This window comes from Buceros rhinoceros, unplaced genomic scaffold (genome assembly GCF_000710305.1).
Source record: "Buceros rhinoceros silvestris isolate BGI_N320 unplaced genomic scaffold, ASM71030v1 scaffold18614, whole genome shotgun sequence".
In the NCBI taxonomy this organism is placed as follows: domain Eukaryota; kingdom Metazoa; phylum Chordata; class Aves; order Bucerotiformes; family Bucerotidae; genus Buceros; species Buceros rhinoceros.
The window spans coordinates 1-17,034 of NW_010406686.1; the positions used below are offsets into that span (position 1 = coordinate 1).

The 17,034-nt window shown below is 38.0% G+C and overlaps 1 protein-coding gene across 1 annotated transcript in view; it reads right to left on the minus strand.

Moving 5' to 3' along the window:
* Positions 1–1,240: 1,240 nt before the first annotated feature.
* Positions 1,241–17,034, minus strand: part of ZC3H7A (zinc finger CCCH-type containing 7A) — a 20,466-nt gene continuing 4,672 nt past the window's right edge. Inside the window, exons 7-22 of the mRNA XM_010134221.1 lie at positions 16,647–16,677; positions 15,864–16,144; positions 13,979–14,186; positions 12,949–13,013; positions 12,010–12,202; positions 10,158–10,319; positions 9,348–9,544; positions 9,021–9,118; positions 7,829–8,010; positions 6,120–6,196; positions 5,441–5,574; positions 4,985–5,090; positions 4,369–4,477; positions 3,373–3,506; positions 2,881–3,044; positions 1,241–2,172 (exon numbers count right to left, since the gene is read on the minus strand). Coding sequence (XP_010132523.1) covers positions 1,983–2,172; positions 2,881–3,044; positions 3,373–3,506; positions 4,369–4,477; positions 4,985–5,090; positions 5,441–5,574; positions 6,120–6,196; positions 7,829–8,010; positions 9,021–9,118; positions 9,348–9,544; positions 10,158–10,319; positions 12,010–12,202; positions 12,949–13,013; positions 13,979–14,186; positions 15,864–16,144; positions 16,647–16,677 — 2,331 coding nt within the window. The 3' untranslated portion in view covers positions 1,241–1,982. The remainder of the gene's footprint in view (positions 2,173–2,880; positions 3,045–3,372; positions 3,507–4,368; positions 4,478–4,984; positions 5,091–5,440; positions 5,575–6,119; positions 6,197–7,828; positions 8,011–9,020; positions 9,119–9,347; positions 9,545–10,157; positions 10,320–12,009; positions 12,203–12,948; positions 13,014–13,978; positions 14,187–15,863; positions 16,145–16,646; positions 16,678–17,034) is intronic.

Below are 17,034 nucleotides of genomic sequence, written 5' to 3' on the forward strand. Positions count from 1 at the left end.
CGTTCGCGGCCCGGCCTACCCCCGTCCTCGGGAAGAACACGGTCAGAATTACTGCCTCCGCTCGTGCTCGCCGTGCAGGACAGCCCCGCAACTGCCGGCGCCAGCACCAGCCAGTCAGCGATGCCCCGGTAACTGCAGAGTCCTCCCCAGCAGCCCCCCACTCCAGTCATTAAAGATTTCACACCGTCCTTACAGAACACGGTTCCATGTTTAGTTCTGTTAAGAATTACTTCCACTAATTTACAGAGCACTTAACATTAAACGACGACAGCATAAAAATGAGAAAACAATTCAGAAAGGCACACGATACAATCAGGGTTCGTCACAGAAATAACAGTGTCCATAGTACTATATTTCGAGCCCAGTTTATTACAAACAATGTAAAAAAATCAGCATTGCAGCAGGTCGTATTTCAAACACCAAGCTACTTCTGTCTGCAGGCTGTACGCTGTATTCAGATGGACTTCAGGCCCGCCCAGAAGGAACGGCTTGCCCCAGCTCTGGCCAAAGCGTAAGGTGGTGTTCTAATAGTCATTGTGCTTTTATTTCGTGAAGTGAAAGGGACACAGCAGCCAGGCGCGTCATGGGTATGGGTATCTCTGAACTTTGGTTCAATGCTTTTTACAGACACAATATGTGGCCACTGACTACATTCAAACTACTGAAGTCATTCTTAAAGCTCTTCTAATAGACATAAGGTCAGCCAGTAACAGAGAAAAATACTCTCAAGAGGAGGGAGAAGTAAGTAATGGGGAAGAAAAAAAGAAAAAAAAAGAGAAACCTAGCTTTAGCTATGTTGAATGAGAGAAAGCAGCTTAAAAAAAAAGGGATTAAGTGAACACACAAAGCAAGCTGAAAGCGTGATCGGCAGAAAAGCCAAACCGCAACAGAAGTTCCCGTGACTTTAAAGCCAGAAGGTGCGTCAGTCAGAAGTCACCTCAGCCCACAAACGGTTCTCCATTTCTGTGGTCAGTGAGAAACGCAATCTGAAATACCCTCCACCTCGCAGCCGAGGCGGCGGTTTCGTGCCCAAGTCCCAGCACAGCCTAGCTCCACAGGGCTTGGCTACTTTTGCTATTTTCGTGATGCAGTGAGCTAATGACAATACAGAAAACGGCAAACAAGCAGCTGGAGACACAAATACCAACTCATTTTTGCTACAGGTGCTCTCTTTTGCTAATAGGCAAATCACTGTTTGTTTGTTTTTACAAAGTCTCAATCCTGAGAGGCTACATGCAGAAAACAGCTTTGTGTAAAGTTCTCTTTATTACAGGCAACATTAGTCCATACAATAATACACAATACTGACATACAACTGTAATCTTTCAAAATCATCATTTAAACAGCAAAGACCAAGAAACAGAATTTTAACTACTTCATTTTCAAAAATTAATACGTTTTTTCCTCCCAAGATCCTTTTTCAGTACATTATATTGAAACATACAAATAGAGAAAAAATACCCATTCAACATATATTGTAGTTAAATGGTTATTTTGTTTAAAATCTTTAATAAGAAAATTCTTTTTAGCAACCTACATATAGATAAGTAGCAAACTTTGTTTTAAACAAATCCTCTCCATTAAAAGATCTGAAGAATTTTCATCCATCATTTTCTTCTTAGCCCGTAACACTCTGTTTTGTAATACTTCGATACCTTGAAGTTTTTCAACTGAAGGACTGATACTAGGGGGCTTCCTAGATATTATAACCTCTCTTCCCCCCTTCTATTTCCTAACTTTCTGTCCAACAGAAGGTGAGTAAGCACTTAATACTTCAGATTTTTTTAATCACCACTCTGTTTTATGAGAGCATAGACAGGTCTGCTCAATCCCCCTAAATCTACTATATTTTGCTGTTCAGGAGGAACAATATATGCCAATAAAAGCAGAAAACCTGCAGCTTTTCTGTCACATGCTTTTGATTATTGTCAAATTTTCTGGTTTATGCTTCCAGTTGATAACGTGTATGTGTCATCTCAGTATTAGTTTAAATCTTTAAACAAAAAACTATATTTTCCAAAGTCATTATCACTGGGAGCAATCAAGTGGTCTTTTCTTGCTTTGCTGAGCTTCATTCTTAAAACTTGTCTTCGTTCTTCCCACTCATGGAGTTCAGCATTTCCATGGGCAAATTTACAGTTGTTTCCTTCAGTGCAAGTACCAGCCATATATCTGCGAAGACAGATTTTGAAGAGTGTTTTCACAGAACTATCACGACCACTATTGTATCTGGGTATTTTCTTCTGGTCAAGTTTTTCAGATACAGTAAAATACTAAGAAACAACAACAATGACAGAAAAATAATAAGAGCGTTTACTTTTAAAGTAAGACAATACCAACCCTGTTTAGCATCTGATTGCATTTTTCCTTCGCGGCTGTCAAGTATTTACAGAGGATAGGAGATGGCTCTCGTCTTTCTGTTCCTCACGCTCCTTCTTTACTGAGTCATTTAATGCTCGAACCCTTTAATTTCATAAACCATTTCCATTTTAACAAATCTGCTGCCACGCTAACATTTCTACTTGCCTTAAAGCTCCAATATTGCTGCCCAGCTAGAGGCAGTTCTGGTGTTCCACAAGTAATTAACAGGCAGATGCCTAAGTGAACTTGTAATAATACCAACAATACCTTGCGGAGCTGCAATAAACACGCAACCCTTTACTAGCATCACACAAGCATTAATTTGGTTGTTCAATCAGGCACCTTGTCACTCGAGTTTGAACAGCACATGTTAAAATACTCTGAGTTACTTAATTTCTTGTTGAAAGACACAGGCAAAGCAAGAAATACTAGAAACACTATCAAAACTAACAACCGCCTTAATTATTTACATTATGAACTGTAATGTTTCAGCATTTTTGGCATCTTAAAACCACATACCTATCACAAATGCTAAAATATCCGGTTGGAAAGCGATACTGCCAGCAGTTTTGATCGTCCTCAGTGTGGAAAACCTTCTCTTTATGCTTTTCAGAAGAAATGTGACCCTGCCATTGCTTCTCGCTGTTACAGTTCTTCCCACACATCCAACAGTGAAAATCCACCTGTTTTACAGGGAATTTGAAAACAAAACATTGATAATTCAATACTGTAAGCACAGAACTTCTCCTAGTATGTTTTGAATGTTTTCTTTACGTTGGCCTGTAAATTGCTTTTTCCCTAGACAGAGTCATTTAAACGATCAGCTGAAGTTCATGATCTCCACTGACTTGAGAGGTTCAGGAGAACTGCTCTACAGTGTCAGTTGAAGTCGTGCAGCTAGCTACGATCTAAGGGAGCACCAAGAAAATAAGGACAGCAATGTCTGTTACCGACTGGGCGGGGAAGAACCAACACCCCCCCAAGTTTGAATTTAGAATTATGGTTACTTACCGTAACTTCAGCATAGTCAGTCGGCATGTGAATTTGCTTCCCATTTTCTTTGTTTGCCTGTGCCACTGTATCATCTCCTTTTTCTGGCTTTTGACTTTTTAGCCATATGTCATACAACTGCTCCAGGTCTTGAACTAATGAGAGCAGAGGCTAAAATAAGTAATTAGCAATTAAGGCAAGAGTTTGAAAATACTAGATAAATGACTGAGTTTGCAAGCATAACTCAGTCCTCACCTACTACGGGAAGAAAACCAGCAGACAGTGCAGACAGGTACACAGTGTAGACACAAGAGCCACGAGCCACATCAGCCTCCAGGTACTTACCAAGACCCATTTCTGGCTACGCAGGGGAAAGTAAGACGTTACACACTTCTGAACTGGCACCCAAACTACAGAGAACAACTCTGCCACTACGGATCAATATCTGAATTTTGAAGTGCTAATATAAAGCGTGCTACTTTTCTGGTAAATTTAGTCTGCTTTTTTGCAGACTATGATATCATCATTTACTTATTTATTTTTGACTTACTAATTTATTTTTGACTATGTCTCCCAAGCAACACTCTAATGGGGCAAGTCAGTAACAGAAAGTGAATAGTAAATACACTGGTGGGGGGAAGTTCTTCCACAAACAGCCTTCCCCCATATGTTATCAAGAGAATCCTGGCATGTGCAGATGACAATACAGAGGATAAACACCAAGCAACACTGCCGCATGGATCAATACATGATTTCTAAGACATCAAAAAAATTTGATACAAACTACTTTATAGTTAAAAAAATAAAAATCAAGCAACATATATAAAATATAGCTATTTTTATTTAATACTGTTTTGGAATACCGAGTCTCGGTTTATTCAAATTAAAAACAAAAAAACACCTGCATCGTTTACTATAAAAGACAGCGAAAAAAGTGAATTAAGAAGTAACTGAGGAACAAGAAGGCAAAGCAGAACAGTCAGATTTACAACACGTCAGACTGACTCTTGTACTTACTGCTGTTCTCCTTCATATAGGTCCACATCTCTCTCTCCTCAGGACTATGAGCAAACGAACAGTTGCCATCATACTGACATTTCTTGCCTGAGGCAATATGATTGCACAACTGCAACATGAATTAAAGAAAATATTCTTATGAATATAAAGTAAAACGGATGATAGTGGAAATTTTTTTTCCAATCTTGGCTAGTGTTTCCCCTCCCAATCAGACATTTATATCACATGAAGAATAAAATCACGTTTATTTTATAAAAACCCTCCTATATTGTAGTTAGAAAAAGCAAACTGCTGGAAGTAAGTACTATGACTGCTTTTTGCCTCCTACCAGATTACCAGACCACAGATGTGTTTCAACTATTTCTGAAATATTTACTGGAAATAGTAAAAACTTAGTTAAATCACTTTAAAAGTTACTAACGTCCACTGATGACAAAGGGTTTCAGTAATAATGTGAGATCAACACTCTTCTAAGGTGAAACTCTGCAGAAACGTTACAAACATATTCCCACTGACTCCCAACAGAATTCCGCAGAACTGACGAAATCATCCCAATTACTAGTATTTTCCAGTTACCCTAGTTACATAACTAAAGTGTTAGTTTGGGTTAGCATACATCAAACTGCAGAGGCACTTGTTTCTTTGCGGGAAGAGGACGAATGGTCATCCACTTCTTACGTTCATTAGACATTACCAGCACCACACGGCGATCTTTGGTCCATCTAAAAACCAGACACATTCAGTCAAAGAAAACACTTAGAAAAAGACACACTGTACATAGAAGCAGAACAAGGAAAGCCCAGAAAGGTTCTTTGTAAAGCCCTCAGCATATATTTGAGATTTAATTACATTCTACTGAAACTTTACCATTGCCCAAAACAAACAGCCATGGAAGTGCTTCTCAACACTAGTTACTAACACACTACAAAGAGATGGCTGTGTTCTGCTTCAATATGTTTTGGGTTTTTTTAGTTCCTTGAACAACTCTTTGCTAAGCAGTAACAAAGTCTCCCCAAAGAGGTTTTAAATGGCTCACAAAATGGTGAAATTTTCAGTATTTGCTTTTACTTACGGGTGTCTTGCCTTTGCACTACAGTATTTTTTGTTTCTGTCTGGCTCGTTAACTTGACCGTTTCTCCAGCACTGACCACAAACAAATTTCATCTTCAAATTAAGTGATCCGTATTTCATCTGGTTCCCAAGGATCTTAAGCCAAAAGAATAACAACAATAACAGGTATTTTGTATGGGCAATAATCATAATCATGAATTATCCCCTACCACAGACGTTTACAGCACCTGTCCGGAAGCAGATGCTGCACCGCACCACATCCTTGTAATAGTTCAGCTCGAAACTTCCAACTAGGCATTTCCTAACAAGTGCATTTTTATTTAACCTATTTTTGATTTAGGTATATGTATGCAGTAGTTGTGATGACATATACAAACTGAACACATAAAGACCCTACGTGTTGAAAAGACAATTACCTGCCTTATGGCAGCTGACTTTGAAATTATATTTAGGTTTTATGTTCTGCCTATGACAGAATAAGCAAACGAAAAAAGCGATCACATCGAAGCAAAGCAGGCATTTTAGTTTAAGTGGGGCAAGCTGAAGAAAGCCTACAATGAAAGAGATTATTTGAAGAGAGCATTAGAAAAGTAACTTCTAATATACGCTAATTATACACAGTCATAAAAAAGAATTATCAAAGTCACTGCCGAATTAGTTTAATGGGAAACTGAAAATACCTGTGATCCATGTGCACTAGCTTCCATGTTCTGCCAGTATTTCTTTGATTCTTGAACAATAGCATCATGTGAAATACCTGTAAAGGAAGGGAAGAAGTTCTACAAGACTTGGCTGATGCACAATTACAGACATGCTCAATCTGGAATGCTACTGAAGCCCCAAAGCTTTCATCTATTTTTTCTTCTCATATATCGTATGCATACACACCCATACTCGTGTGTGGGTGGGATGCACTGTTACACCCATACACACACACACTTAAGAATCTTACGAGGGTCTCCAAAACAGAAACGTTGTATGTATCATCATATTCAAAAGCAAACACAAAAATTTTTAAAATTAAAGATTGCTCAAATAAGTTAAGGAGCATCTTTGAGCATTTATTTACAGATAATGTAGTGAACCTTTAATAACAATCTAATTAGAAAAGCTACATTGTATTACGGACCACAGAAAAACGATGTAAAACGCAAGCTGACAGACAACAGACTGCCTCTGCCTTCTTCACCAAAATTTTAAACAAGGTCCCTTAATCAGGTTGTGTTTCAGAAGGAAAACAAGCCACTCATATCAATCCTCTGGCTGAGGTTCCTACCGGAGCTAAACAATGTTCACAGATACTGTAACATTTAGTGCTCAAATTCCACGCAAATACAGATTGTCATCTGTGTTCGGATTTGAGGGTCAGCAACACGAGCCTCTTCTTCAGAGAGGCACAGGTGAGGATAAATCACAGACATAAAGGGGCAAAAATGCCAGAAATGCTGAGAGACACGGGGATTGTCCCAGTTCCCTTTTCCCTCTCTGCGCCACAATGATCAAACACGATTACTTAATATGTAAAGTACTGCTGTCACGCAGAGCAAGGCAGGAAGAATGAGCAGTATTATGTGGTACAGATTATTTACCACTATCAGTTCAGTTGTTTGGATTTTTGTTTGCTTTTTTTTTTTTAATGTCATGGGAAGTTTGAAACTCATGACCAGGGAATGGAGTAATAAGTGCAGAGACATGTTTTTCAGAAGTTATTGGCTAGAAATGAAGTACTAAAATTTGTTATCCTCAAAGAAGCCAACGGAACATACAAAATAAACAAAAAGCAGCCTAAATGTCATGTGTAAGCAAGAACACAAAAGCAGTGACGTGTTAGCAACACATACACTTACGAGAGACAGAGCAGCGAACTGAAAAGATTAGTTTTCTGACTATGTAACAGTATCGGAATAGCACTAGGCTAAAAGAAAGGCTTAACTGTGAAAAAAATTGATTCTTGAACTGGGCGATGGAGGAAAAAAAATGGCATGAATAAAATGTCAAGCTTTTCTTTCAGTACTCTGTGAAAAAGAAATTTTATAAAGATCTTCCGAACTTTGAAGGTTTAAAAATAAGAACAAATCTTGTCTGAATTGGATTTAGTACCTGCTCAAAAAATTTAGTTTTATTTCAAGAACAAAACCCAAAAATCTGATCATAATGAGCAGTTTTAACAGTTTTTATTGCCAAAACTCTGCTAATTTTGAATAGCTAGTAGGCTACTTGGTACTTCTAATCATATTTACACTACCATTTACTGAACATGCTGTATGAAAAATTCTGAAGAATTGTCAGTGAATGCACTGATCCCAAGCTGCTAGTTTCAGAGAGCAGCTGAGACGAGGAAAAAGTGGCATTACAATGAAGAGTACAGTGAGCATTTTACCTAACATACCTGTTTCTTTCTGCATTATCCAGACTTTAAGCTCTATCAGACTGTGAGCATAAAAGCACTTATCCTCTCGTAAGCAGCCATAATGCACCTCATGTCTGCACAGGTCAAGCTGACACCGAACTTGGAAAGGGCGGATTTTGGAGTATTTCACCATAGTTTCTCGTAAAATGTGGACAAGGCACCTGTTTTGCAAACAGTCAGTTTTAGAAACTCCTTAAAATTACTCAGCTTCTGTGTGAAAAAACATGTAAAATAATAATCTCTCATCACAGCTTTTTCACTTGACATCAGAGAGCCAAAAATGTTTCCAGAAGGAAGTAGCACCTAATGATCATTTCTAGACTGCATAAACCAACATCACAAAACAGTCCTCTTCTGAAATCCAGAGGTCCCTTTTCTGCAAAGCACTACTGAATTCAACCCAACTGAATCACTGGTTTCCAAGAGGGAAAGTGTATCATCCTGATCTCATTAAAACACAGGCACTTACATGCTCCTGTAGAGCACCATTAAAGAAAGAGCGAATGCCTCTCGGTAACAGCCTAACGTTTATAGCTGTGGTGTTCCTCAGTACAGGGAAGTGGAGTACAAACAAAGTAATTAAAACGCTCCCACTTACATTTTCATCATATCAAAACATACGTCTTTCAGCTCTCCAAAATTTATTTAGTACTACTACTACTATGAAGTCTTTGTTAACTTTTGAAGAATAAAGACACTTGCCTCACATTATTTTTATCACCTGAACTAACAAGGACTATGGTCTATTTCAGACTCTGTAATTAAGGTAACCACGTTCTTACCGAGTTAAAACACAGCAAAATAAGCAAAACAGACTAAAGAGTAAGCAAACTTACAAATTCCTGCATTAATTTAACATCAAACATCTATTTACATCAATGCAGCTCACCAGGTAGATAAACTATTAACAAATTGACACCAAAACCAGTAAGATTCAGCAGCATCCACCCTCATGTCTAATTCCGAATGCATTGATAAAGAAATAGTTCACTCTCAATTTAACTACATGAGACAATCCTTGTTCAGCAAGTTTGTCTCATCAATACTGCCAAAGCGACACAGCCAGTTAGCAAAGGAAGAGAAGTTAATCAACAGCTAAGTCAGTATTAAAAATTCTGCGAGACCTTTGCTTTTCATGTGAAACTTAAAGAGATGGGTATTTCAGACATACTTGTTATCTTCAAAGTCATGCATAGCAGGGTGAGAACAAGAAGATGAGTTATCCTTATTCCTTTTGCTTATTATTCTGGGTTTGTGATCAAAACATTTCTGGAATACAAAAACAGGTAATTGTAGAGTATATATTTTATACATTTATAAACATAGCTTACCTTAACAGAGACTTTGACTAGTCTCCCATCTCAAGATAGCCAGATCATTACTGAACATGCATTTCAAAATTTACAAAAGAGTAACATGCATGAAACTAAGCATTTTCTTCTAGGTAATTTTAGTGTCGATTATAATTTTTATTGCGTCATTAGAAATAAAGCAGCACCTCACAAAGAAACATAAATAATCCATGATGTTCTTGAAGAAGTCGGGACACAGTCAAGTTGATCTTTCCATTCCCTCCAAAAAGAGCTTCTCGACTAAAGGCTCCTTTACGCTCCAGTGTCCACACATCGATCTCCTCTTGGCAATAGGCAAACGTGCAGTGACCTGGATACCTGCACTCCTCTTCAGCAGCAACATCTAAAATGGTAACATTGAATACAACTTTGCTTTTACACAACTTTTATTGGAAATTCATGTTAAAACTTCCACTATCTCCATTTCAAATGTGTTTAATAAAGAAACTGCATCTGTTGTAAATGGGTCACTTAAGTCTAGCAGACAGAAGCAAAACCTTATGCTCAATGTCTTGCTGAAAATGTAAAAATCCTCAGAAAGGCTGATGTACACCTCAATCAACTGTCCTATTCTAGTCTAAGGCAACAATGCTAAGAACTCAGAACACCCTTTGCTTAAATACAGCTGTTAATCTACAAATCATCCTGCTCACATCATAAGCAGAGGTTCATGCTGCAAAAGTTGAACAAGAACGCTTTTTTGTTGCTGAGTAGTGATAGCCCAGCACTCAGAAGCAAAGTTATTAATGATGAAGAACAAAAGTACAGACACGTTCTCTAAACAATCACATTAATGGTCAAAACATGGCTCTCCCTATAGCCTCTGAAAACACAAACCACCCAGTCAACTACCTTCTCCACCTCCCATGAGCAAGAATTCTATACTCCACTGTGGAAAGGTTAAGCTATATTACTTTGCGTGTAGGCATTAACATTTTACTATCTAAAACACGTACCTTTACATATATAATATGGTCCCACATACTGTGTCTTTGTTGGTCTTGGACGTATTTTTTTCCATGATTTATCTTCGGAGTTTTTTATTCTGCCAATTAGAATATCCTTCTTACATTTATGTTCCAAACTGGGATGGTAAGCATAATCCAATAATTTAGGACCTGAAATAATCACAGAAAATTGCTTATATTTGTATGAATTGCAGCATACTTCTAACATTTCCAGACACAGACTGGCACAGAAGCCCAAAAGCAAAGTACACAAACACCCTGTAGAGAATTTCTGCTTGCACCAGCAACTCTGAAGAACCAAAATTCAAGTAACAGCCATGTTGAGCAGAACAGAAAAAACCCAGAATACTTACAAAAGGACCAGTCTTGTCAAGAAAACAAGATAATGCAAGTTATCTGGGGAAGGATGCTGTGTTACAGCCTTAAGATTGTTTTCAGACAGCAACAGTTTCCTGTTTTTTCAAATTCCAAAGTACACATTTCCACAACGCTAATTTAAAACTTAAACCGCTCCTTTATGAGTCAATGCAGATGAATTCCAATGATCAGTGAATTACTCTCTTAACCTTCAACTTTGATTGAATTACAAGAGTTACTATGCTCACAGACCAGGCAAGAACACCACATACATAAAAAATATAAATGCCAATCCCAGAACTTTGTGATTTTGGAAACAAAAATATACCTAGCGTTAAACTCCGTCTTCAGGATTATTCTGTAGTGAAGATTACATTACCACCAAGATGAAGAAATCAGGGAGAGACGCTGAAGCAAGCAACGCTCAATGAATTCTGCTGTTTAAGGGGCTATAAAAACAAGAGTGTAACCCAGTTTTCCTGGCTAAGAAGCTGACGGAATAGTACAGTTTCCAAAGTAGGTAGGAAAACAGAAGACACTTAAAGGGTTTGATAGAGATGCAAAGAAACAGAAGTGGATGCTTTGATACAAAAAGTGAAGCTAGGAACATGCTAAGTACTTCTACCAATATTCTATAGCTCCTACTTTTAACAGGATGTGTTCCACAGTTTTTCAAACGCCACTTTGTAGATTTTTCTCATAAAAGTAATTTTAAACTAATATAAAAGTTCTTAGAACTACAGTAGTCATCCCCTACATGTCTTGATACAATTCTTTATTAGTATATCAGTGACATCTATAACTTGAGACACAATGCTTGTTTTTAAGATTAGTCCTCATAAAAGCTATTGCGTCTAGATTACGGCTCCGTTTAACAGCAACAGCTCAGGCCTAAAAGATTAGTTACATTAAAGCCCAACACTGGTTAAGATCCTTTGAGTCAATACGGTGGAGTTAATTATTACTACGGTTTGGAAGCCTCAGGATTACGATTTAGAATTAGTTTGAAAGAACAATAAAACAGATGGGATGTGAAGGTTACCAGGTACTTTGAACTGCGGTTCAATTCCCCATGGCCAATCAGAGAGAGTATTGCAAGTTTTTTTTTAGTCTTGAGCAAAGGTGTCATTCTTCACAGTACCCTGGGGGTTGGGAGGAAAGTGAATACAGAATGTGAACGACCTCACATAGTAAAGCTACAGGCTGGGGAAAGCGTGTGGTGATTTGTGGCGGTTTTAAGAATCACAAATCTATTAGGACAAGAAATAAAGACAAGAAGAAAGAAGATAAAAGAGCTGTTAAAACATTTTACCAGTTCCTTAATCATCAGATTGTACTACATCTGCAAAGAACAAGTCAGCATTAACACTGTTTAGAAGACAACAGGATTTTCACTTACGGACATTTTTAAAATGTGGGATTTTAAATGTAAGCTTCTTATTTTTTAAAAAAATCAACCCAGTTCACTCCAAGTGTCCCTTACCTTTTTTGACAAAACATAACTGGCAGGCCTGCCTCAGCTCATGTGTGCCTTCTAATGGGTTTCTTCCCGCAAGTGCTGAAGATACAGGTATATTAGCAGTTGAACTGCTGAAAATGTTTGAAAAGTCATTTCTAGTTTGGCCTGCAATTCCCATGTAATTTTCTGCCCCAAACAAACTACTAGGGCCATTTATCTGTTGGAAGAAAGCATATTTACTCAATCCATATAATTTAATTTATCTACAATTACAGTTTAACCTACTGAAATTATTCAAAGCACAAGAAAGACTACACACCAAAAAAAGCATAACACAAACTTAACCACACGTCCAAAACGGAGACATGGAGATTTTACAGAAGCCAGTGGTACACCCAGCACAGACTAAGCACATAACAAGACCCGACCAGGTAGAGGTAGAAGAACAGCACTTGCTAACTATAACGTCATCCTGGTTCACGAGGATGCAATCCTTCACGGCACCCTGCTCCACATAAGCACTGGCCAGCAGCATGACTGAAAACATACAGCACGACTAGAACACAGAGACCAGCCCCTCAGACATGGGCAACCTGCACTCTGCACCAGCACAGTTCTCCAGGACTCCTAACAATGGCACAAAGATCTTAAGAGACTTTCTCTCCCTTAGGTTGGTTATTTTACACTTCCCCGGTATTTTACAGCAAGTTCCTCAGAATGGAAAGGTGGCTACGACAGCAGTCAAATTTTGCACATGTAAACCAGCATTTGTACATTTTTTCTGTTCAATTACTGTTGCTGTGAGCTACTAGTACAACACTTTTCCAAGCCCGAATCACACTTTAATGGTAAAAGTGCTATTTTTTGAAAATAGAAACCCCTACTGTAAAATTACAATCTATGTTAAGCCTTCAAGGTATTAACAGTTGAACTGATGTGAAACAAAATATAAAAAATACTTACAAACAATGGGGAATTATTGCTGCTAAGTGTTGGTGTTCCATCTCTAGAAGCTGAACTTGAGAGGTCTAAAGGAATAAAAAAAGAGTTTTAATGATTTCAGTTTCCCAAAAGCATCTTATAGAAAAATTATTCACCATTCCCGAGAAGTATCAAAGATTTGTTTCTTCGACAAAAACCAAAGGGTTTTTTTGTTTGCTATGATTGTTTTTTTTCCAGCTATGTAAAAACCCCTTGTAAACATCTGGGCTGAAAAATTACTAGGTAATCACCTTGAATACAGCCATCTGATTAACATCAGCTGTAGCTTCACAGGCATATGCCGAAGCAACATGAAGATGCTTGTGCAATACAGAAAGGATAGCTAGATAAGCCATACCTGACTACCAAAACTGAGCACATGAGAGCTTAAGAAGATTCTTCTATTTTTAATTTTACTTTGTAAATCTGGCTTCATTCTAAAGAGAGCACACTCCTCTAACACCGGTATTAGAGACAAAACTTTACTTTATCTTTCACAGTTAACTGAGTAGTTCTACGTTATTTCACATACCTGATTTCAGTACATAATTATAGTCTCGAGTTTGAATCCAAAGATGCAATAGTGTACAGAGTACATAATTATTAGTCTTTTAGAATTCTTGTTAATTCCTAAATCATTAGAAATGGCTTAAGCTGTAAGAACACTTTTGTTTTTGAAAGAAAAAAAACCAACTTTGAAGGAACAGGGTTCCTTCTTTATACTTAACTCACCTGAAACAAATAACTTATGCAGTAACTGCAGAAAAACTGAACAGAGGGAGCTTGGAGCATACTTATGCAGATCCCAAGTAAACAAAAGCTTTATTTAGAAATTCTTGTGTACAACCAATACTGATTACCAATACTCTCAAAAATAATGAGCACAGATAAAATGTTATGTCAATGTTAAATATTACTGAATGGTTGTGAAAATTCATTTGTTAAAGAGACACCAGATGGTTCATGCACAACTTTCATGATAGAAGGTTAAATACTAAGACTCATTTCTTACCTCTCTTTGTGTCACTGATTGAAAAGGTGCTTAATGGTGAACAAAAATTTTCCAGTGAAGAAGCCAAAGGCTGTGAAAAGATTTCTGAAAGAGCAGGTGAAGGAACAAACCCTGCACTAACTGGCAGTGTCCCCAACAAAGAGGCAGAGAAGGGTACACTAGGTGCTACACCTCCTGTTGGAATAGGTCCTCTGGCTCCTGTAGTTTGCTGGAAAAAAAGAAATTTAAAAAGAATATTCACACACAGCAAAAAAATCTCTCAAAACCACAATCTGCAATAGTATTTTTTTTAGCAAAGTTTCTACAGACCTACTGAAAAACAACAGTAAAAGGTACACCACAGTACCGCAGTGCCGTACAGAGCTACGGTACCTCTAAAGAACTACGGTAAGCAAACCCTACAGGGTGCCCCAATGCAAGGAATTACCCACAAATCAACCATTTTAAAGGTTCTATTAGCTGAAGTTTATTAAGTCTTTAATTAACAGATTTGGATTTTTTAACGAATTAGATTAGAGCTGAATTTCTAAATTATGTTAAAAACACAAGACAACAGAGTACGAAATCAACACGATTCTTTTCTAAATAAAGAGAACATAATTCAATTACGGTACAGGAAAAAGTTAAGAGTTAGCTTTGAAATAAATCCTCAGATACCACCAAAAGATACCATGTTCTGCAATGGCCAGATCACCTTTTTTCTCCCACGGAGAATAACACATCCTTCAGTACACCTTTGTTATGAACATAGCAAGCTGGGGAGTTTCCCTTCCTGCCACCCCAGGAAGCTCCCCCTTCACAAGACTGCAGCCTCTTCTGGAGGATTTTATTTCCTCCTGGCTCTCACTATGGCAGACTTTCTAGGATCTCTTTAAAAATAATTACCTTCTACATTTCTGAAATACTGTTTACAGAGCAAAGTGCGTAAAACAGAAAATCACAAACCTAAGCATTTTTGATTCAAAGATTCACAACTGCACCCACAGTTGAATGAGGAATTAAAATCACAACTAACTGAAGAATTAAATAGGCCACACCCTCATTTAACATCGCCATACTGAGGACTCCAAACAACCGGCAGGGCCACAGCAGGAGTCAGTAACCTTACTAGTAAGTTCCACGTCTCTGCTCATCAATCAGAGATCTCATTGTAACTAACTGTTGAGGAACTCTGTATGCTTCTCACTCTGTTCTACCCTGGAATGATGGTGTAATTTAGATCAACTCTTCATGTGCCTAAATTTCTCTAATAATCTCTTTTAGAAGAAGTTGAGGCTCATGACAGTCTAGCTATTTCTGGTTATCCAGGAGGTGGATCTGGACAAAGCTCCGATTGCAGAGATACTAGTGAATGCACTACAAGACCATGGCACAAGTACTACTGTCCTACAAACCTGTTAGTATATTTTTAACTATAGTTTCTACAGCTACAGGGTGAGCACTCCAACACACTCTCAGGTTCTGAGAGAATTCATTTGCACAAAAAACCCAAACCAAACCAGACTAGCCCAGACTTCAGATCACTTCAAATGTCTACTTCACTTTTCATAGTACTTCTAGAAGTACTATCTCTCCAACTGTGATAGTATTGGTAGTAATACAGCTGTATTTCTGAAGTGGCGTGCCTCCCTCAGCAGCCTCACTCAGGTTTTCCAACACACAAAACCACTGTAATTGTCCTCGGAGCTCTGCTGAGTCCTGGTATCTTCACAGCCATATTTGCAAGAATCTGCATCTGACAAAAATCAACCCGACTATGCACAATTACAGCTCAACGGAACTAGGAAAGGTAACTCCCATTTCACTACTAGCCCACCTGACAAAAGTACAAGATCCTGCTCATAAGGACAGTCTTTTGCTAAAAAGAAAACCAAAAAAGTCTTACCATTACACTTTCATCTGGATCAGGCACAGAATCAAGTAATTCATCAAGTTCTTCCCCAATAATTATATCTCCATCTCCACAATCTAAACATGCTTCTGGCATAGAGAAAGAAACATTCCCTCCATTTGCCAATACCACAGAAGGCAAAGAAACCTTTTCCACTTGAAGAGGCATAACAGAGGATAAAGATGGTACAGGTACTGATGACACTTTAGACACTTCAGAAACGAAGTTCGATGAAGCAGCAGCAGAAACCATCTCTTGCTTCTGGTCAGATAAATCTGAAACAGGTAAGTTGGGAACTACTGGAGCTTTTGTTCAAAGATGTAAAAATACTGTGATAACTTTTACCCCGACAATGTGGGGAGTGAAGAAACATGAAGAATGTTTAGGCAAAACCACACTAAATGTTTTCAGCTTCCACTAACTTCCAGATGATGAGTGCTTATCTCTCAGTGTTTATGTATCACTCAAGCTAAAAAAGACAGGAAAAGTTACAGACCTGATACTTTACTAGATCTCTGGCATCCTCCCTTCCCTGTTTTCCCTAGTTAAACAGGACAGTATGAGACTATCACTGCAGGAGCAGTTACAGTTGTACCAAGCTGAGGAGACTGGAAGGAAGTTCGCTCACCCATGTAGGGATAAACAGATCACACTTTTTACCACAGAGCTTTCAAATGACAAGATTAATTTTCTTAAGAAATATCATAACAAATTCAATGAGATATACGTGTCATACCTAGCTTCCTAGCATTAATGTTGTAACATAACAAGACTCACCTAACTCAATATCTTCTACAGAAGAAGAATTCTGCAAGTGAGAAAAAAATTCCTCTCAGCACTTTGCACAAGAGCCATTAAAAATTTTCAAATACACATTTACAGACTAAGACTGCAAGTCCTTAAATTTAGGTTTTATAAAGTAATAAATTTATTAAGTCTAACAGAACTTAAAGAGCAATTAATTTTTTAGATAAAGCATCCATTTGCAGACTGAAATCCACTGACAGTATCACCAAAAACCTGCAACCAACGAACGCAAGAGAGAGTGGTTCTTCAGGGAATGAGAGTCTGAACAGCATCTTAAACGAACTGTTCCTATGTCTCCTCATTCATTTACAGCATGAAAAAAGCCTGTAAGATAAAGATGAACTCCTCTTCATTCCTG